At 40.6% G+C, this 22315-nt stretch overlaps 2 protein-coding genes across 3 annotated transcripts in view; one reads left to right on the top strand and one right to left on the bottom strand.

The window, feature by feature from the left end:
* Positions 1 to 11524, top strand: part of b3gat1b (beta-1,3-glucuronyltransferase 1 (glucuronosyltransferase P) b) — a 29809-nt gene extending 18285 nt beyond the window's left edge. Inside the window, exons 3-7 of one of the 2 annotated variants that reach the window (XM_065963133.1) lie at positions 2052 to 2200; positions 3120 to 3631; positions 5371 to 5667; positions 5956 to 6058; positions 7631 to 11524. In XM_065963133.1, coding sequence (XP_065819205.1) covers positions 2083 to 2200; positions 3120 to 3631; positions 5371 to 5667; positions 5956 to 6042 — 1014 coding nt within the window. In that variant the 5' untranslated portion in view covers positions 2052 to 2082 and the 3' untranslated portion in view covers positions 6043 to 6058; positions 7631 to 11524. The remainder of the gene's footprint in view (positions 1 to 2051; positions 2201 to 3119; positions 3632 to 5370; positions 5668 to 5955; positions 6059 to 7630) is intronic. The other variant, XM_020631224.2, reaches the window with a different exon arrangement.
* On the bottom strand, positions 9768 to 21796 carry LOC109982115 (beta-galactosidase-1-like protein 2). The gene is made up of 19 exons (XM_020631195.2): positions 21691 to 21796; positions 20965 to 21150; positions 20805 to 20873; positions 19351 to 19446; positions 17927 to 18035; positions 17742 to 17834; positions 17567 to 17648; positions 17414 to 17478; positions 17248 to 17332; positions 16331 to 16468; positions 16077 to 16157; positions 15893 to 16002; positions 15642 to 15788; positions 13708 to 13779; positions 13491 to 13569; positions 13301 to 13388; positions 13105 to 13216; positions 12887 to 13003; positions 9768 to 11726 (listed from the first exon to the last, which is right to left on the bottom strand). The coding sequence occupies exons 1-19, from the start codon at positions 21780 to 21782 to the stop codon at positions 11640 to 11642; spliced, it is 1908 nt and encodes a 635-aa protein (XP_020486851.2). The 5' UTR covers positions 21783 to 21796; the 3' UTR covers positions 9768 to 11639.
* Positions 21797 to 22315: the final 519 nt, after the last annotated feature.

Here is a 22315-nt window from a genome sequence, read left to right as displayed (position 1 = left end):
TGTTCAAAAAAGTTGTTTTTACAGCAGAAATTAACATTTACAGCCTGGTAGAAAAAATGAAATAGGTCTGTTAAGATATTGTCCTCATGGGCACACACTGTACAGGGATGATTTTTTTTGTAATACATCCGATGATGTTGATTATGTTATGAACGATACATGTGATCCATAGTTAGGCGTGTAGCTGAGATGATTGACAGGTGGGCACGATGTAACGGTTTGACAAGAGGCTTAAAACCCGCCTCAGCTCCAGCTCTCAGCATGTCGTTAAGTTGACTGAAAGTTAGCTTGAGACAGGATTTCCAGCATGCCGGCTGCTGCCGATGAGCCCCCTGCAGTAACAGATGGATGACATCACTCAGGCTGCATCCATTAATATTTACAGTCTGTGGTTTGAACTGTCAATAAGGTCATATTTAGTCTGTCACTTAACATATCAAACTTCTACTTCTTCCTCTACTGAATACTTTATAATACATTTCATATGTTTTTTGCATCTATCTTTTATTTTGTCTTACTCTTTTCTGTTCTGTAATGTTGGAGCAACCTGGCACAATAATGTCTCATCTTTTCTTATCTTAGAAAATCTTTGATTTAAGTTTTTATAGGCTGGAAACAGGAAATTAGAAATAAAGGCCTTGCAGTCTCTGCCTTTGGGATGAATCATTTCTTATTTAAGGTTTCATTGAACCCACACACCAGAGTCAGTCCATTACGTTTCCGTCTGTGCAGAATGTTTCCAGGCAGTGTTGGCCGGAGCCTTTCAGCCGCATTGTAGCCTTCTTTAAATAATTTACTCAAATGTTCCCTGCTCACCAGCGTATTTTCAAATGACAAAAAAAACGAGAGTTCATAGTCTTTTCTGACCTATTTTCATTGGAGCAGCAGCTCCAGCAGGCTCCGTCTGATGAGGCTTTCCTGGTAGTTTGTGCCCTGCAGCAACAGTGTGATAATAGAAGACCGCGATCGTAACGTGATGGGCCATTAGACTGAAAAAACTCAGTCAACCAGTTCATCCATTCATGAGCTGAGGACAGAAAGCAAAAAAAAAAAACCCTTAAGCAGCGAATCCTTTAGAAATTACGATAGTTCTGAATGTACTCTGGTGAATGATATGTTCTCCCTTTCTCCATCAAATCAATGTTTCTGCCCGAAATGTTTATTGTTGCCATGGAAACACTATATGTTACGTCAAAGAGCACAACATAAGGGAGCGTGAGCTGCTTCTGAAAGCTGTCGTTCTGTTACTGTTATGTGCTGCTGTGATAAAAACTTCATATAAATTATACTCGGCTACATTAGCTCGTTGGTAAACACATTCTCTTCCTCAGGTCAGTTTTGCCCGTTCCTTTTTACTCGGTCAACTCAGAGTTCGTTTTCATTGCAGTGGGGATGTAGTAGCTGAGAGAATCAATTTCATGATTCAGTGCCAGCTTCGAAGTGATCTTTTGTTATTGTTTTGTTTGAGAGCCCCCTGGTGGTGGAAGTTTGAGGATGTTTTGGTTTGTGTTGATGTTAGCACCCCCCTGTGGACAAAGCAGCACATCTCATCCCGTAGCTGATCTTTTCCTCTACCTTTAAGTAGTGTTTTATGACTGAAAAATCTCATCCTATTTTCTTATAACAGTGAAACGTATCACTGTTTTGAAATCTTTGCAGTTGAAAATGTAAATAAAGACTTTTCTGCAGCATGTCGTCCAACACCAGTACCTAGCTGCAACAGTTTCAGATATTAAAAAGAACAATATAGAAAAAGACGATCTTTATGCCGATGGTCTCATTTGCTTTCCTAGGTCATGAAGAGGCATCAGTATTCATTTCAGACAGTTTCATAACAACACACAAAACTCCTCAAAGGAGCTTTACATGTTATCCATTTAATGTGTAACTATTAAACTAGTCAAATGTAAAAAAAATCTAAAAGAAAAATCCTAACTGGTTATAAAAGAAGATATTAGTTCAACAACATTTAAAAATCTTCTGACAGCTTGGTGTACATCTCTGTGGTTTCATGTGTTTGTGACCAGTCTCTTGTTTTTTATGCCTGGCAGGTAGTGCGATGACTCAGGTCTGATCCTGGAGATGCCGAAGAGACGCGACATCGTCGCCATCGTGTTGATCGTGTTGCCGTGGACACTGCTCATCACTGTTTGGCACCAGAATGCCATCACTCCTCTGCTCGCCGCTCGGAAGGGCAAAGGTGAAATTATCCATTTTAATTTTTCCAGACCAGCATGCAACAAATGTGCTTCTGTTACTTAAAGTATGGCTCTGATCCAATGGGTCCTGACCTCTGGTACAGAAGATTCACATGTTATATGAAGGCAGGGTTCAACGTGCAGAAGGTGGAATCAGTTTATTTACGAGGGGAGTAGCTCCAAGAGGTTTTTAATAAACTGAAGAATGAGGAAAATGCATCAAAACTACATTTAAAAAAATATTCAACCATTTGATAAAGCAAAGTAATTATATAGATGCACCACAAGAACAATTATAATGCTAGTAACAAATACATATTAAAAAATAGGGATAGAAACGAAAACATGACAACAATGAAAAATTAGAAAGATAAGAAAAACACTGAAGGAATAACAAACGAGGTGACGCCTGCAAGTTAGTTCAAGCAGTCAACTCGAGCTGCACTGATTTCACTTGACATGCTTCATTCTTAACAATCACCTGACAACACCTCTTTCTAATTAGTCTATTTAAGCTGCAAGATTTCCCGTCTCTCCCTCTTTGCTCTTTGATTGCTCTGACCTGCAGCAGTACAGCACTCATGTTCAGAACTAGTACAATGCATTGTTGTCACTGTTATTTTAAAAACAGTCACAGAGTTTACATCTCTTATAGCTTCATAAAAAATAAAGTAATTATCTTATTTGTATTCAGAGAACTGTCTGTGTGGATTCTCAGGGAACAGAACAAATTATAGAACTGCAGATAATGAATACTGTAAAACTTCTGCACACACATTTACATTTCATGTAATATTTATTATGACGTGTGCTGCTGCCCTCTTGGCCAATGTGTTTTTAAAAGTGCTATATGAATAAAGCTGCCCTGCCTACTCGACAGCACACTGAGGCTCACTGTAATCATTTCCTCTCCTGGATTAGATGACAGACGTGATGGTCGCTCCGGCTCCAGGAACACTTTTGCCTTCAAAGAGTCCTGCTCTCTCCAGAACCGGGACATCGTGGAGGTGGTGCGCACTGAGTACGTCTACAGCCGGCCTCCTCCATGGTCTGACATCCTGCCCACCATCCACGTCATCACCCCCACCTACAGCCGACCTGTGCAGAAGGCCGAGCTGACACGTCTGGCCAACACTCTGCTTCACGTCCCCAACCTGCACTGGATCCTAGTGGAGGACTCCCAGAGGAGGAGCGCTCTGGTCAGTCGACTCCTGCAGGAAACAGGGCTGAACTACACCCACCTCAACGTGGAGACACCCAGGAACTATAAAGTAAGAGGGGACACCAGGGATCCCAGAATACCTCGGGGTACCATACAGAGGAATCTGGCCCTGCGGTGGCTCAGGGAGACATTCGGCGTGAACAGCAGCCAGGCGGGGATCGTCTACTTTGCAGACGATGACAACACCTACAGCCTGGAGCTGTTTGACGAGGTAGTCATAGTCATACAGGCTCCACTTTGTTGTTTTCTCTTGTTTCCATCCTTGCTTTTGTTCTACTTAGACCTATGTACATCGCCTTGGACAAAAGCAACTACTAAATGAAACAGTAGAATTTGAGACCTGTGATGTAAAACGTGCAGGTGATTCTGCAAGCCGTAACCTCCTCCTGCAGATTGCTCCAAAGCTTAGGAGACCTGGTGACAGAGGCAGCTTGAGTTTTAAGCCTTGACATTGCAGCTGAGCGTCTTCACAGCAGATGAAGCATGAAAAATTGTCCAGATGTATAATGAGCGATGCTGCAGTGCTACAAGGGATAAAACTGTCTTATTGGCGCTGCTTATTGCTTCAGGTTATGAATAGGCGTGAGGCTTCAAACGGACCCAGTGGTGCCACAGGGAAGATTAATTAAGTTGTAAAGGCAGTTCTAAATCCAACAGGAAGCCAATACAGTCAAAACAAAGATTGGGGTAATGGTGTCTGATGTTGAAGGTTACACCAGAAAGAAGAGCTGCGGCATTCTGAATTATTTGGAGGCAAGAGAGTGACTTTGGTCACGCTAGACAGGGAGGAGCCGTCAGGTCTAGTATAAATTAGTTAGTGTTTCAGACTGTATAAGAGAAGAGGTCGAACCACTATGTTGATCATCAGTGTTGGATAGTTTTTTCTTCAAGTGGGTGCTCAGGGGGCTCAACTTTTCAGACTTCAGGAGGAGGGGCACCAAGGAGAATAGGTTGGGGACTGCTGCCCTAAAAGAGATCATTTAACTTCATCGTACTCTAAACCTGATTGATGTACAAAATGAACATGCTGACTTTACTGCAATAGTCATACTTCACCACATCAATACAGAGAGTTACTACTGTTGAATAGAAAATACAAAAATGTGTGTGTGTGCATAGCTCAGCTCTTTTGGTAAACAGAGAACACAGCCAAAAGAGGCACATAAAACAACACAGACACAAGTTAAAACTAATTTAGAAAGACAGCAAAGTAATAATAATAACAGAAGCGGTGGGGGGTCTATTTACAGACCTTCAGACTCAGACATGTACACCCTAAAAAGTCTTTCTTTAAGGCAGATCTTATTTGTTTTCTGTAAGTCACCTCTTATACATATGTATGTTTTATGTGGTCTATGGTTTGGTTTCATGATTTAAGTTTAGGTGGATTTTGTTGTTTCCATGTCACATGAGCATGCATTTAAGAGGACTTTAAACAAGATTATGAAACCATGAACCTCAACCTTTTAAGAGAATGAGGGTAGAATAGTTTTGCTACAACCACTTGTTACAGTCTATAGTTGGAGGTAGTGCTGAAGTCAAGACCAAACTAACCAGGACAAAGACATACCCGAGACCAGGACAAGACCAAGTCATTTTAAATGTATTTAATTATGGCTCGAGACCAAGACATTGAGGGATTGACACCGAGTCGAGACCAAGAAATAGTTCCAATAAATTTGGTCTTCGTGCATGGGGTTGTCTTGGCAACTCTGGTTAGATTCCTTCACTGCAGATTTTTTCACGTTTCTTTAATGTTTAAGATTTATTGGTTTGTGAAATTGAATTGGTGGCTCCATTGAGTCGGGGGGGGGGGGGTGCATGTGTCCCCTGTGCGGCCCCTTTTCCAATAAAACCGATGGAGAAAGGGAGACCTCTGAAGCATTCATGACATTTAAAACGACTCACCTGAGTGACCTCCACCTCTCTATCTGTTTTTTTAACTTCCAGATGCGCTCCACTAAAAAGGTGTCAGTGTGGCCTGTGGCCTTCGTGGGCGGCCTTCGTTATGAGTCGCCTAAAGTTAACACCTTCGGAAAGGTGTACGGCTGGAAGACTGTATTTGACCCACACCGGCCATTTGCTATAGACATGGCCGGGTTCGCAGTGAACCTGCACCTCATCCTGTCTAAACCTCAGGCTTACTTTAAACTGCGAGGAGTGAAGGGAGGCTATCAGGAGAGCAGTTTATTAAAGGAGCTGGTCACTCTCAGCGACCTGGAGCCTAAGGCTGCTAACTGCACCAAGGTAAGAACAGGAGGGTCTCTGATGCAACCTTTGTGAACCTGCAACACAACATGCTGCTTCTGTAAACGCTGAGGATGACTCTTTAGATCCCTGACTGTCAAAACAATTTGTTCTTAACGTCACTCATCTGTCAGATTAAAGCTGATATGAATGACACTTCTTTCTTCCTCCAGACATTTTGTAGCAGGTGTGATGAAATAGAGAACTACTGCGCTGCACTGCGAGCAAAACGCCTTTTTTTGTGTTTCATAACACAGTATTTCTCCTTCCCCTCCTCTTTCCCGGCAGGTTTTAGTATGGCACACACGGACAGAGAAGCCTGTGCTTGTAAATGAGGGCAAGAAAGGATTTACAGATCCTAATGTGGAGATATGACAGAATTCTATCACAGGTAAGAGCAGAGATTTAAAATAATGCTAATGAGTTTATTTCCACTCAGTTATTCCAGGTGATGGGTCAAAGGGGAACATTTTAAATTATCCTCACTAAAAGTTAAAAAAGATGTTCATATTTTACACAATGTGATATATATTACAGTGATATGACAAAGTCAAGTTTAACTGGGGTCAACCCTATGTGCCCTATGTTCCCTTAGCCTTATTTTCCCTTAGTCTTATGTTACCTCAGGCCAATGTTCCCTCATCCTTATGTTCCCTCAGCCCTATGTTCTCTCCGGCCTATGTTCCCTCAGCCCATGTTCCTTCATCCCTATGTTCCCTCAGCCCTATGTTCTCTCCGGCCTATGTTCCCTCAGCTCTATGTTCCTTCATCCCTATGTTCCCTCAGCTCTATGTTCCCTCCGGCCTATGTTAACTCAGCTCTATGTTCCCTCTGCCCTATGTTCCCTCTGCCCTATGTTCCCTTAGCCCATAGGTTCCCTCATATGTTCCCTTAGCCCTATGTTCCCTCTGCCCTATGTTCCTTCATCCCTATGTTCCTTCATCCCTATGTTCCCTCAGCCCTATGTTCTCTCAGGCCTATGTTCTCTCAGGCCTATGTTCCCTCAGCCCTATGTTCCTTTAGCCCTATGTGACCTCATCCCTATGTTCGCTCATCCCTATGTTCCCTCATCCCTATGTTCCTTCATCCCTATGTTCGCTCATCCCTATGTTCCCTCATCCCTATGTTCCTTCATCCCTATGTTCCTTCATCCCTATGCTCCCTCAGCCCTATGTTCTCTCCGGCCTATGTTCTCTCAGGCCTATGTTCTCTCAGGCCTATGTTCGCTCATCCCTATGTTCCCTCATCCCTATGTTCCCTCATCCCTATGTTCCCTTAGCCCTTTGTTCCCTCTGCCCTATGTTCCCTTAGCCCTATGTTCCCCCAGCCCTATGTTCCCTCATACTATGTTCCCTCATCCTATGTTCCCTCATCCTATGTTCCCTCAGCCCAAATAAATAAAATAAATCGCTCACTCTTGACCAATAGGCCAAATTTCATTTAAAGTACTCTGATTTATGACTAAACACAAGCAATACTTATTTATCTTTCATCATCAGCTAAACTAAGTATTTTGTGCTTATCAGCATAAGTTGGACCACACAAACACATAGGATTTAACATGCTAATATGTAAATGTTCAATAAGGACTGGACATGCATTGTCACTGTGAGCGTTGTGCTGCAAATATAGGCACTACAGCATAAACAAAACAAAACCAGCAGTCTGCCATTGCTCTTGTTGTGTCAGCACATAGTCGTTACAGACAGCAGCAAGAAGACATCATCATCTCCCTAACTCTTTACCTTGTCTACTCATCTACAATATAAGAAGTATATATTTCTTAAACTCATTCAAACTGGAAGGCCATTCCAAACGCTAAATTTATTTGTGACTTAAACATGCATGTGGAGTAAAGAAAGGCTATATGTGTTAAAAAAAATATTCGTTCGTGGTCCAAGCTTTATTCTTGTCAATAAAAGTTCTGCTGGTAACTTGTCCTTCTTTCATCTCTGTGTTTCAGAGGAGGGGTTTTTCCTTTGTACTCCACCTTGGATTCACATCCTCAGAGCTTCTTAAAGCAATAGCCGAGGTCAGAAATGTTATCACAGCACAGTAGCTGCTCTTCACCACTCACCAATGGAGGTACACACCAGTCCACCGCTGGAGGACACATAAGCCATGTGCGTGATCCGTCCACAGAGTATCAAAGCACAACAGCACAAAACAAGCCGACTTGTTCGGCTCGAAGCGCTGGCTGATGCGAGACACTGGTTTGAGGTGCCAACAGGAGCCTGCCAACTGATGTCTCCCCGGAGAGATGAGACAAAGGATGCTGCGCGATTTCAAACTGCACGAAGAGATGCCACTGCAAGCAATAAAGAGCCCTGTGAGCGCAGAACACACCAGCCTACCATCCAATTAGCATTAAATAGGGCCCTTTTGTTCTGGAGCGAGCTGGCTGTCGGGCACAGGGCTGCACAGATGAATAAAGGGGTCCTTGTTTAAAGTGAGTCAGCACTGACTGACAGACTGCATTGAGGGGATCTGAGCCCTCCCCGCTTGTACTGTACAACACTGAGCTATTTAGATAGCACCCTGAACCCAGCACTAATTAGGAGTCCTGTTACTTCTCCACACACTCACTCTGCACATGTTGAGCACAAACACATGCACTTAAAAACACGGAGCAATGATTTATTCCAGCACTCCGTTGTGTTAGAGTCTTGTTTATTTGTTATATGCTGTAACACTACTGAAGTCTGCTCATATCCAAGAGAAAATACAGCATTTCTATGAACCTGTCTACTTCTTCATAAGCTAATTAAGATCCCAGTGGGAGCACTGACGGCTTCTCAGCCCAATTATTTATTGTTCAAAGTAACTTGTACCATTAACTTCTCAGTCGTGAGCGCTGCTTGTGTGAGTCGACCGCATACGAGGCCATTAATCTGAAAATTCATGTGCATCCTTTTCAAATAGCCGTTTTACACAATCTAATTATTCCCACCATGGTTGGCTGGCTGAAAGGGATAACTTTATTCCGTTGACTTGCAGTAGCACTTTTAAAAAAATGCATACTGTAATAATAATCTCATACTGTGTGACTGTTAAGGGATTGGTCAGTAATTTATTGGTTATTCAGGCATCTGAAACCTTGAACTTAGAAAAAGGCTTTATTGTTTGGAAGTTGTTTCGATCACTCCTCAACTGCCTCTTTGTTGTTTTATAAGCTACGAGGTTCATTTACCATTTTCTCAGAGATGTGGAGGCTTTAATGCCTTAAAATGGTGTCCTTCTGTGTTCCAGGTATGAAAATAAATTCACAAAGAGGAAATCTGACAAATGGTGATATTTTAAATGGCTATATTTTAAGTCAAAATAACATATTTGATAAATGAGCTAACCCCAGACAACAGCTAACATTAGCATACAACCACTTATTTTCTGTTTGACAGTGTTACACTAAACGGTGACTCACAAATTCCTAGCAAATGGTAATATTTGCTAGCTAAAAGTTGTGTTATATAGCTGAATGTAGGTAAGCTAATGGCAGTGTTCACTTGGAGCTGTTGTGACAGTTTAAATCTGGAGGAACATCAGGCTGTATTTAAAATCAAAAACAACATTTCACAACTCCTGAGCTAACATCAGACAGTAGCTATCGTAAGCAAACAACCACTGCCTAGTGTTACAAAGTATGATCCTAGCTAATGTGGGTAATGTTAGCTAACAAAAATGTATTGCATTTACTCCAAAAACCAAACGTTTTTTGGACCCCTTATCTCGTAATTATGGGATCTGTATCTCATATTTACCATATAAGGTGTCCGAAAGGTTTCTTGTAATTATGCATAATAAAAGCCTTGAGCTTGTAAAAACATTTAAACCTATGTGCATCACTTTTTACAGGATATGTAAAAGACAATAGTGTTGGGCAGTAACGTAATTGTATTTTAACTACATCTTTCTAAAAGCTTTGTGGCTTATTTCTGAATCAAAAAGCTTTTCAGTAGCTTAGCTGTTTTATTGATTAGCCTAAATAGTGTGGTAGCGTCCAAATAAGCTTCCCTACAATTAAGTTGAAGTGCGGTGGAGCACTCTTACTTTCCTAAATCAAACTTTTAAGAAAGAGTAGAAGACACCAGCCATACACAGGCTTGATAGTGACGTCTCATTTTAATCTTTGATGCCCACGTTCCTGTCGCTGGCAATTGTGCAGACAAGTGAGCGTACTGGAGAACACACATTAAGGTGATTATCGAAGAAGCTAACCTAACCAACCCCTATGCAGTTAGCCATCGCCAGTGCAGTCTGTAGACGCCAGCTAGCACCTTGTGAACAGCTAACTACAGAACATGAAGGAGGTAAGAGGAGCTCAACACACAAGAAAACAGTAGAGAAGATGGAATCTTAGGTGAGGGGAGAAAGGGACAAGATGAGCCAGAGAGGTAAGTCGAGCCAACTCCTGTTTGTAGGCTACTTTTAATTTGACTGTTTCTTAGACCAGGGGTTCCCAAATGTTTCAACCTGCGACCACCAAAATAACGGTGCTAACAACTGGGGACCCCCCATTGTTCCTGAAGGTGGTAAAAGAATGTAATGTTGCACACAGCCGGGCAGACTATGAGGCCTATCCAAATAGTGGCATTAGCAGAACACACGTAATCTCTTGAGCTATGTTTTTGTTTGTATTTTCACATTATTGGATAAGATATGCTATTTAAAAATGTGTATATGTTTTTGGAATAAATCTCGCGACCCCCTCTCAGTGTCTCGCGACTCCCAAAGTGGTCCTGACCCCCACTTTGGGAACCACTGTCTAAGACTGTTTGCTCAAAAAACATTGATTTGGCTGTAACAAAAACAAGTCAGCATATTAAATGTAGAGTATGTTAAACCAAATGTATTTAGTTCAATTAAAAAAGTTGTTGAACAACCTCTGTCATAGGGGAAAATGGTTAATTGTCAGTAGCTGGCCAATTAGCCTCAGTAAATAAGTCAGCAAAGTTGATCTATATAGCACCTTTCAGGAGCAGGCGTCACATTAAATGATGAAAAAAAGACAGAGCAAGAGATAGCAACAGAAATTAAAGACTCATCATTTTAGCACAGAGCAGTCCAACTCAAAATACAAAAAAGCATTGACATTGACTTCACCAAAATTGCTTCAATAGTAAAAATATTATGATAATGATAAATTTAAAAAAAGCCTTAGGTGACAAGCTATGTTTAACGTATTGCTGAAACTCATTACATTTCTCCTAGTGGTAGCTTTGGTGTAGTGAAGCTTATGTTGAGTAGCTCGTAGCTTAGCTCACTACATTTAACCAGTACCTTGCCCAACATATGCAGAAGAGGAGATCATTTTTTATTATCCTGTAACTTGTTTCTCCATCTTTGTGCATGCAAGAGAGATTTTTACATAAAGTAATCGAAGGTGTCTGATCATCCATCAGACTGAGCAGTTTTTATGAGATAAGGGGTCCAAAAAATGTCTTTGGTGAATGCAATGCACTTCTGTACTTATCAGTCAAGAAATTACTAAATTAAATCTTGTAGAATTCCCTCAGATTATTATTTTCATACCTATAACACAGCAGCATAACTGAGCATGATGTCGGAGAACAGATGTCACTGTGAGAATGTGATTAAGTTCCATGACTGCACTGCCCAAAATATTCACACAAGGAACAATTTTTACAATCATGTCTATAACAGCCATCCACAAACATAAATTATGACTCTATAAGAGGAAATCCATGGTAAAGAGAACAAACTGAGTACTTCTGCTGTATGTCTAAAGAATCACAGTAATTGAAGGTAGTGCACTGTATGTATAAAGTTATAAAATGCTCCCATACAAACATGCCTCTGTCTCTTTTTGACACTTGTCTGTGTTTATGTAAACATATATTACTTTTTAAATCTAACATATAAACAAACAACATATTAAATATGAAAAATATATTTACAACATTGACACCCTGATTTTTTCCCCCAAATAAATACAATGTAAGCAGTGATGACAGTCACTGGATGTCTGCTGCCATGCCGAGGTCAGGTGTGTCCTCAAAGTGAACCTTGTAGTCACCCTCCTGCTCCTCAAACACAACGACCTAATAAATTTAAACAGAAAGAGTAAGAGACAAAGACAGTTAGACTTCCTTGCTTCTTTTTTACACGTTAAATGTGAACAACCCTTTAATGCAAGGATAAAACAGTTTAACTTTTTATATTAAATGTGAATTTTCTTGCAAAGCGTGAGCTGGGAGTGCAGACACTCCTTTTAGTTCCCTAAAGCCCTTTTCATAGCGCAATTCTGTACAGCACTGTAGCGAAGTTCCGCTGTCATTACCTTATTATGAAAAATCCACTGGTACAGTGTTTTTTAAAAATTTATATTTGAGTAACCTGAGTGTCTACAGACCCACAAAATGTGAAATAAACCCATTCAGTACTTTGTTTGTGGTCTGCATAAGTCTTACAACACAGAGAAAAATGCTCTTTTTCAAATTTGCTCTCCTTGTGACGTCACAGTGGGATTCTGGTAAAAAGAAATCCCCTCCGCTCCCCTGATATCTCCACCCATGGACTCTACCCCCAGCCTAGAACAAAACATTTTTGCAAGTCCGCCATTTTTATTCTCGCTTAAGAGGAGTGATGTCTACTGGGAAAACTCGGGGGGGGGGGGGGGGGGGGTGCTCATTACATTTAAAGAGACACACACACCAAAACGGAGCGTTCTGAGAGAGCTGGTTTATACTGGGTCACAAACCTCCTCTGGTGCTTCATTCATGTTGTATTTTGACCAAAGCACAGCACAGATGTTTCATTTAGACCACAGGGGACTGTTTGAAAAGGTGGAGAAGGGGGATAATATGTCCTCTTTAAGACCTTCATATTGATTCTGCCTTGGCCTAATGTTGGTATCCCAGTCTATAAACGCTGCACATACACAGAGAAAGACATGCGCACACACACAGCGCTGTTTACCCCTGCTGTTTCTGCAGCTCCTGTCTTACCAATGTAACACCTGTTACCATGTAACATATTACTACCTCTGAAGCAGCAAAGAGGGGGGATGATGTCGTCTCCACATCAAGCCTCTGCGACATTCAAATTCAATTCAAATTCAAATTCAAATTCTCTCAACTTCCTATATGCAGTCTATGGTACATTCATGTGAATAGTATCAATCTCCTAATCTAAATCTTTGCAAGAAGAAAATGAACAAATTTGCTCCTCCTCTAACAACAGATTTGTGCACTGTTTGTACCTGATTTATTCCGCTGTTGAGGAAGGGACCGGGGAGGTAGAGCGCCTGCTGAGGGCCGATTGACCAGTAACGACCAAGGTTCAGCCCATTGATAAACACAACACCTTTTGCCCAGCCCTGACGACAACAACAAAAAAAGTATTACTTCACAATGCATAGTATTTGTGATGCAAAGCACACATGCATGGAGGGTAAACTATATGGTTCGTTTTACTTACCGGCAGCTTTACAAATGTGTCACTCGGATATCCGTACGCAAACAGCCTCCCTATAAAGAATCCAGGGAAGCTGGGAATTTCAGGAGGCGTTTTCCAAGGTGCCTGATAGAGACTGAAATAAGGCATTGACTTGAACACAATATTACAGCGAAATGAAAGTGAAATAAATGCTTTAGATTTAATAAAGCGTACAAACCTATCAATAAAGCTGGGTTTCATATCCAGGCTGTATATTGTAAAATCCCGCAAGGGGATATTGTTTAATAAAATGTCTCCCACAAGGCCTGCAGGAACACAATTCAAAATTGGCTTGTTCACTACACTCTGAGTGTTTGAGTGGTTTAATAGGAGGCAAAACAATGAACTGCATATTGTCTGTCAATCACCTTTGTGTTGTTTGTCAAGGTCTCGTCCCTGGTGAGCTCGTCCACAGTTTTCCACCAATAAACTCAAAGTGCGCCGTCCCTGCAGGGAGTGATCACTTTTATGCCTTTGACAAGTTTTTACAGCCACAACTTCAGCATCCATCACATCACATTACTATGAATTACTGTTGGTTTATTGGTGGTTTGCCTTCTCCGTCAAACATGTTCAATGCCATACCTTACCATCAGGAACCGCCAGCTCTAGGTTTTTACGCTTGAAGAGTCCGATGTAGCTTCTGTCTACAAACACCTATGAAGAAGAATACTGCTGTCAAATAAATGATGATATAGTGCATTCAATTAAACTTTAGGTTTGCAAACTTCTTTTAAGAGAATCAGTGTGAAGATGCTTCCAGTATCCCCCCCAATCAAATCACCAGGGATAGTCCTCGTCTCCAGATGTTCAACCTGCCTTATAGATACCCTTAAGCCCTCCTCCTCTTCCCCTTGCTCTCATCAGACCGCCCAATATCCAGCACGATGTCAGCAGACTTCTAGATTGTGGATTCTGCTGAAGCATTAGCGTGAGTATAGCTTCTGAGGAATTTCATAATCTGGAGAAGAAAAACCTTCTTATCTTCAAACACTATGCCTCATGAATGGGGCCATCCAGAGAAGGAACCCTTTTGTTTCTCATGTCTGGGTATTCCCCCTCATCAGCATCTATGTTCAGCACAATGGACTTTGGAGGCAGAGGAATGTCTGCCAATAGGCTACGGGGCATCAGTCCAGGATCTTCCTCATCTAAAGCTGGAAACAGGCAAGGCAAGATTTGAGTCTTCACCCTGAAGATGATCTATTCCATAACGATCAGATGAGGGTGAAGTTGAAGGAAGATTGACTTTGTTAAGATCTGGGTTCAGGGTCTCCATGGTGTTTGCAGTGTCCACCTTATTGTCTCCAGGCAGAGACATCCCCCAAGCCCTCTTTTTGATAAAGCTTCCAACTGATCATCCAGAGACTAACTTTTAGATCAGAAAACATGTTTTCCACAGTGTTTGTGATGGCCCACTTATCATCACTAGGCAGAGGAATGTCTGCCTCACTGAGGGGTATCACACTAGGAACGTCATCATGTAAATCTGGGAAAATGTAAGGCAAATCTGAGTCCTTGCTCAGGGGAATGTCTCTTGTATGAAGCTCTGCCGCTGACAGTGGAGGACTTTTAGCCAGAGGGATTTCCCAAGCTCTTACTCTGAGATGCTGGGGGAACAAATCAGGCACTTCCTCGTCAATATCTTCATCCATGGGAAGGGAACCCAATGCTTTTTAAATCTGGGTACCTCTTCTTAGTGGTATTTGAGATATCCAGCACATTATCAGGGAAGGGACTCTGAGGCACAGGAACCTCAGTAGTTCCTGTGAAATGATACTGGGCAGTCAGATTGGTAATTTCTTCATCCACTGAAACCCGACTGGCATTTGTGGGCACGGTGTAAGATTCCCAAGAGTTTGTCCAGTTAGCTCAGCAGAAAAAAGTGGATAATAGATAGCTGGATTTTATTCAATGTTAAAAACAATACCTGCTCATTAATCAAATCATGTCTCATATCTTGCATCTGGATTCCCTGCAGATGTTTCACTCTAGGGCTTGGCGATATAGACCAGAAATAATATGTCAATATTTTTGAGTTGAATGGCAATTTTAAGATTCTAAGATCTGCTGGTTTCCCTCATGCACTCTGACTCCTTGGCTCTTCAGCTTATTGGCTCTGGTTCTGGTTCTGGTTCTGGCTCTGGCTCTTGCTCGGGTCTTCTGGCTCTGGTTTGGAGAATCCATAGTCTGACAATGACTTTTATCTCCGGTTCAGTTTAGCACATACACATTCACACACATTCATACATAAACTTCACTACTGATGACACATAATTTAAGTTTTTTGCAGTCAGGAGACATTTGATTTATTCTATTTTTAGATATTTGTTTGTTTTTTTCGCTTGTGACCAAAAAAGCATGGTACCAAAATGATTCAAGTTTTCCTTTAAATTTAGTTTCAGTGATTATAAAGGTATTGTGAATCAAAAAGTATGAAATCATAAATGGAAGAAAAGCACATCCAAACTATAAAAGTGTGAGGGAATATTAAGCCCTCCTGCACAATAAGGACTCACCAAGGCTCGGTCTCTGACGTTGTCTTTTGACTTTAACTTTCCTCCGCTGGTGATGGTGGTCTCATACAGCGTGTATCCATAAGACTGTCCGTTCCCGTTGTTCACAGGTAGATTCTCCATGCTCACTGGCTCAGCCGACTTAAACGGCTGCAGAAAATTCAAACACATCAGTAAAATGACCTTTTTTGATTGAAAAGCAAAATTCTAATCATTGCACATATTAGTGACAGATAATCTTACATAAAACATACTCCCTCAGTGAAGCTCAGAGCGTCCCATAACGACAGGTGTTGGTACATGATGGCTGGTTCATAAGACTCCCTGTAGTGAAGGGCCAGCATGTCAGGGAAGCTGTCCCCTTCTGCACAGAAAAGACACCAGTCACTGAGCTATTCACATGTATATGTTCTCATTTTAATGTAGGGTTTAACTCACTGTTGTATCGAGAAAGTAAATCCCTCAGGAGGTGATACTTTGGCGTGTACTCCCCAGCTTCAGTCAAGGGGGCATCGTAGTCTAAGGAACATTGTAGTGCAACTGAGAATAACGATCATGTGCTGCCACCTGCTGGCTGTTTGAGTCAATGCTGATCCAGTACTCTCAGGTGTAATGTGTCAATGCTTCCTCATTTTAAAGCAATCTTTGTAGATTTGCATCAAAGATGAAGCTACTTTGTTTATGACACCTACCGTAGCTGGGGACCAAAGCTCTGTATGAAGGGTCAGACAGCGCTCCACTCATGAAGCCGAAACTGGAGCCTCCGTGGAACATGTAAAGATTCACCGACATGCCATGCCTCAGGATTTTTCTCACTGTGGACACCATGTCTGACAAGAGGATTCAGATTTTTTAATGTAAACTAATTTAAAATGTGACGACTTCATCCTGTTCATCGAGAGCTGCAGGAACTCTCTCATAAATAGGTTACACCTGATTTCCATATTTACATTTACATTGTCGTCGTGCAGCTGGTGTCATTGTGCAAAAAGGAAAGCAAGAGGAAAATAAACAAACATATGATCTATCTCACAGTGAGTTAGGAGGTATTTAGATATGAGTTTTGTTTTATGACTGAATTTAGATTAAATACAAAGTTTATGAAAAGGCAGCAAGTGATTTAACTGTAACAAGTAGCTTATGGGCTGATATCAGTGCATGCATGTCACATAAATCTTTAGATTTTTGTAGGCAAAAAGCCTAAAAAATTATTAAAATCAATTAGAATTTACAGTGAATTTTCATGGGAACGGCATGGATATAGTGACGTAGAATAGATACGAAATGTACTGTTGATTTTCCTTGTAAATAAAAAAAAAGGGAGAGCGCATGCATACACGTCTTCAGGACAAACTCAACTATTCTCAGTTGCACCAACTTATTCTGAATGTAAGCATATTAATTAAACATATCTTAAATAAAGTGATAACATTTAGATTATCTATGCTTCTTTTCTGGAAAGAATATGTACCTGCCACCTGACTCTGTCTCAACCCCAAAATGTCTTGGGCTTGTCTCAGTCTCGCCCCAGCCTTGGTCTTGGTCTTGACTCGGTCTGACTACAACACTGTTATTATCTATTATGTCACATAACAAGATCCCTCCTCACCTTCAGGGGGCAGCACGTGGTGGAGCTCACCCCACACGTCATACCATCCTGTCCAGTAGTCCAACACCATGGTGGGGCTGTTAGGCTGAAAAACAGTATAGAAATGACCAACATTATTACACTCATCTTCAGTGACAGACAGTGAAGTGATGGGTCAAGTACACACCTGGAGAGCATTCAGATCCTGGAGGTCTCTCTGATTCAGCTTCTGTAGCTTCACAGATCTGATCGCTGCAACACAAGACAACACTGGATAAGTTTTGTGTTTGCATGTTTGTGTATCTTTATATTTTTTGTGTGTTTTGAGGATATACTGTACCTCCATCCACACCTCCTGACTTTAACGTGTTGTGGTTGTCTGATGTGAACAAGAGCTCACAGATCCCTCTGGACTGCAAAGCCTTTTAACAATCAGAATACATGAACATTAATATAAACCACTATATGTACATGTAGGTTTAAGGTAATGTTGATAAAAATCTACATAACAATACCTCTTTAATGAAAAGCATGTAACCTTCATCCTTTGCATAGGATCCGTAATCATTTTCAACCTGCACTGCAATAACGGGACCTCCTTTCTTGAACTAAAAAACACAAACAAACATTGCTGTTATTAGCATGTCTAATAAAATGATCTGGAAAAACCCTAACTTTGGCATTAGTTACAAGCAGCTACCTGCAGTGGAACCACTTGTGGTATAAGTTTGTCAAAGAAAGTGTTGACAGCCTCAGTAAATCCTGGATGAGTCGTCCTCAGTCTCATGCTGCTGTCTCCGAGGAGCCAGCTGCAAAGAAACACAAAACACATCATAAATGATCATTTATTACTAAAGGCACAAATCTGCAAGAACAGAGGCAAGCGTGAGTGTCATGTTCAGGACCATGCAAAAAGACAGAGCATGTCTTACCTCACAGTAAAATGTAAGCATGACCTTTCTTTTTGTGACGGGGGTTAAATGATTCAGATTGCATACCCTGAGCTAGACTTCATATATTTAAAAAATATATTTTTAGAGGTTATAAATAAGCACGCTCCTCTTAGATAATTAAAGGTGAAAGGACATGACAACTCATTGTTTTCAAATAACCTTTACAATAACATTCATGACTGCATCTTCCTTGCATCAGATGTTTTTTGTTAAAATAATCGAGGGATGGCTTTACAAACTCTTTTAAGTTTTGAAGGTAATAAAAGAATTGTCTTCTTGCTCTGGAAACAGCGTCCTGCCAAAATCATTAAAACTGAAAAATACAATTATGACAGATTTGTACCATAATAACATTTTCTAGCCTGGCATTTATTTTAATGTTTCTCAGTCTGGTTTCAGAAAAATCTCATCGTCTTTAATGAAATCTAAAAATGACATTGACTTAGAATAAAACACTATTCTTTTCATCTAACAAAATAAAAGCAAAAAATAAAATAACGGAAATTAATTGATGAATGGTGTTCAACAAGGGTCTATTCTGGGTCCTTCTCTATTTATAAAGAATATTAATATCATCTGTAAAATTGATACTAACGCAAAGTTTTATCTTATGATGACGATACCATTATATATACTTCTTATTCTTTGTCTTCCTTAGTGAATGTGACTGAGGGAATAAAAGTTGCTTTTAATGTTAACCAGGGGAGTCTTTGTGGATTCTTGTTCTTACTGCCACAAACAAAAAAGATGTGCTTCATTAGGTCAGAGAGGAGAGTTAAAGATTATTGTTGTTGGATTTATACTTTGAACAATGAGGGCATTTAATGAGTGCCTTCGATTTTTCCTGAAAAATAAATCTGTCTTACGTATAGTTTTGAGTGTCTTACGAAGAAACTGTGGGTGAAATTGGGTTTAAGCAAAGAAACAAACGTTGTCTTTCTTTTGGTGAAAAATCGAATTCAGGCGACATTGACTGTGCAGGCTCACACAGACAGCCTGTTGTTTGTTCTTCATGAGATTATTTTTTTGGTGATGTTTTGACTCCCTTGTTGAGAAGATTTTGTATCTCCTGATTAAATACAGCTGAAAAAAACAAATGAATAATTGAAATAATTCCGATGAGCTTAAAAGCATTTTTCGTCAAATACTTTTTTACGTAAAGAATCCTAACCTCGGCAGTCCACCGAGGTCCAGTTCAGAGGAAATGTACGGCCCAGGGCGCAAAATCACCCAAAGTCCCAATTCAGCAGCAAGATTGAGAAAGGCTCTGAAATACGAACAGAAACATAAAAATAATTTTTTGTCTTCACAAACACAAAGTTCAGAAGAGTGAAGCCACATATCTTATTGTTTAAGGAGTGTGAAATGTGCAGTCTGAGGCGTCTCATCCCTCCTCATGCTGCTGTGTTGCTAATTGCTTGGTAAGTTGCTGTTGTTTAGGAGATGTTGCTGTTGTCAGGTGGGACCTCTCGGCCTCGAGCTTGTCCCTGAAGCACGGAGGCTTAGAGATGATTAGAAGAAAAGGAGAGTATTCCCAATGCACCTCAGAGAAGGTAACGTTGTTAGAGATGTTAACGAGAAGAGGTGATGTAAGGTGTTCTACTCCTTATTACAGACACTTTTATTTAAACTGCATATTCACTTTAATGTACGGAAGCCTAAAGTGGACATACATCCAACCATTATAATTTCCTGTGATGATTAGTGATTCCCGGTCAAGTACATTTTTTTCAGAAAACACCTCAGATTAACTCGTTATTACTGGAAAACCAGCACTGGAACCCTGAGATAACGAGGTAAAAAGGTCAAGATCTCAAGAAAACACCCGAAATGTACTCACTGTCGTATGAATGCATGTCCTCTTAGGGCTTCTGTATTAATGAGAGCATAGCCCACTGACCCTGCAGGTCACACACATTCATTAAGTTATTAAAATCTGCTTTCTGTATGTATGCCCCACATACTTTAAATATGCTCAATAAAAAAAAACCTGACCATCAAACACAGAGACAATTAAAAAGTGAAGTTACTTAAGTTAATCTTTTTAATTGTTTATGTTTTATAATATTATTTGTACTATAGTACAATATTTTTCATCATTAATTCTTACACCTTTACCTTACTTTAAAATACATTTTCCTTAAATAACTGGCATTTATTTCTTGTTTCACTTTCCTTTAATGGTCTTTGTTGTGTTTTCTCTTCTGTTGTGTACCTCCGTGCAAAGGCTTCATGTAGCCGTTATTTTCATTAGCAATTAATCTGCCAATTTTTTTTAGATTATTCATTTTCTATAGAAGTTGTAAAGAAAAGTACAAATACAAGAAATTCTTCATTTACCATCATAAATGACAAAGAAAAGCAACAGATCCTCACATTAAAGAAGCTGGAAACCTTTCAACATGTTTGTTTAAAATATGGTTGAAATGACAGCTGGTAATAAACTTTCTCTCAACGAACTTTTTGATTTCTTGATTAATTGTTGCATTTTCAGTGCAAGTTCTTTTTAATCTTTTAAGGGCTTGTTATGTTGCAAATGTTGTTTATTGAACGTACAGGCTGCAATAATACTGTATTTGAGTCTACTTTGCATTCAGGTACAGAAAGAGTCACACTTCTTCTTACTCTAAATCCAGCTGCGTGTGGAAGTTGAAGACCCCTCTCTCTGGCTGGTGCAGACTCCACGGCACATACCTGCAAAGAATGGACGGTTGTCTTTGTCAATATTCAACATCAGAACAACCTTTAGCAACAAACCACATCGCTGATGGATAAGTTTTCCTACGTAGTGAGGGTGTTGAGTCCACAAGCCTTCATCTTCATCAACCGGTCCCTCCAGTAGGCCCTCGGCACGCGGAAATAATGGACCGACCCACCGAGGATCCTGAAGGGTTCTCCCTCCAGAGTGAACTGCGATGAGTTTGCACTCAGGCCCAACTTCCTGCTCAGCCTACGTCCCCCTGCTGGCATGCTGGAACAAGAAAAGTAGTTTGTGTCACACTCGCATAATACAGCACACTGGCTATTGTGCATGAATGGACCACATGATGTGCCTGACAGGAATTTGCAAAAGTATTTTGTAGGCAAACACAACCTCAGAAACTATATTTGAATTATCAGGCAAGATAGAAATCAACACATCAGATAAGTGCAGCACGTCATATTTGCATTTCTGACTGATCATACATTTTTGTTTTTTAAATTTACCTTTAAATTCCCTTATAGCTCTTCATCCCCAAACATTTTTATAATATACTGAATTAAAACTCAGTAAGCTAGACTACATCCATGTTTTAACTTCATAGATGCTCCACCTGATAAAACAAGAACAGCATCTGTGACAATTTATAATAAAGTATGACACACTTTGTCTTGCAGAATTGCAGCATTGTTGTTCAAATGTAGGCGTCATATTTTGCAGTAACAAGGCAGGCTGATGCATTCTGTACGTCTTAAGTTGTAAAGTAGATCAAGCTGAACAGATATTAAAGAATGCTGTTGAGAAACTTACCTGAGATATCTGTACATGATGAAGCCAACAATGCACAGGCTGATAAGAGCATATTTTCTTTTGTGCACATTTCTTATCCTCAGGACAACCATCGGTGTGTGTGTGTGACTCCTGTGACTCAGAGTGCAGCAGTGGAGTTTAGTTTTCAGCAGCATCCCAGCTCTCGGATGAACGTAACGCATTAGTAACGCACCGCCTCGTGGGAGTGACCCTGCAGAGCCATGGAGACCTCTCACACCTCATTAACTGTGTGTGTGTGTGTGTGTGTGTGTGTGTGTGTGTGTGTGTATGTGTGTGTGTGTGTGTGTGTGTGTGTGTGTGTGTGTGTGTGTGTGTATGTGTGTGTGTGTGTGTGTGTGTGTGTGTGTGTGTGTGTGTGTGTGTGTGCGTGCGTGTGTGGTGTGTGTGGTGTGTGTGTGTGTGTGTGTGTGTGTGTGTGTGTGTGTGGTGTGTGTGAGAGTGTGTTACTCTCTGGTTTGCAAAACATTGTTGGCAAATTTTACTACACCAGCTCATTAAAGAAATCATTATTATTAAAACATCTACATTTAAACTGCAAAAGTTTCACTGATCTCCAAAACAAGTGTGTGAGGAAATAATGTCACAAATCTAGTAAAATTTGACA

This window comes from Labrus bergylta, chromosome 14 (genome assembly GCF_963930695.1).
Source record: "Labrus bergylta chromosome 14, fLabBer1.1, whole genome shotgun sequence".
Lineage (NCBI taxonomy): Eukaryota > Metazoa > Chordata > Actinopteri > Labriformes > Labridae > Labrus > Labrus bergylta.
Note: the sequence above shows the minus strand (reverse complement) of the source record. Positions and strands in the feature narration are given on the sequence as shown.

Bases quoted from the DNA above. Each gene is read 5' to 3' on its own strand.
- LOC109982115 (XM_020631195.2), bottom strand. From the start codon at position 21,782: ATGGTTGTCCTGAGGATAAGAAATGTGCACAAAAGAAAATATGCTCTT. The intron at 19,447-20,804 runs GTAAGAAGAAGT...TTCGTATTTCAG, and splicing joins CACACGCAGCTGGATTTAGA to AGCCTTTCTCAATCTTGCTG. The intron at 17,649-17,741 runs GTATTGTTATGT...GATTGTTAAAAG, and splicing joins ACATGCTTTTCATTAAAGAG to GCTTTGCAGTCCAGAGGGAT.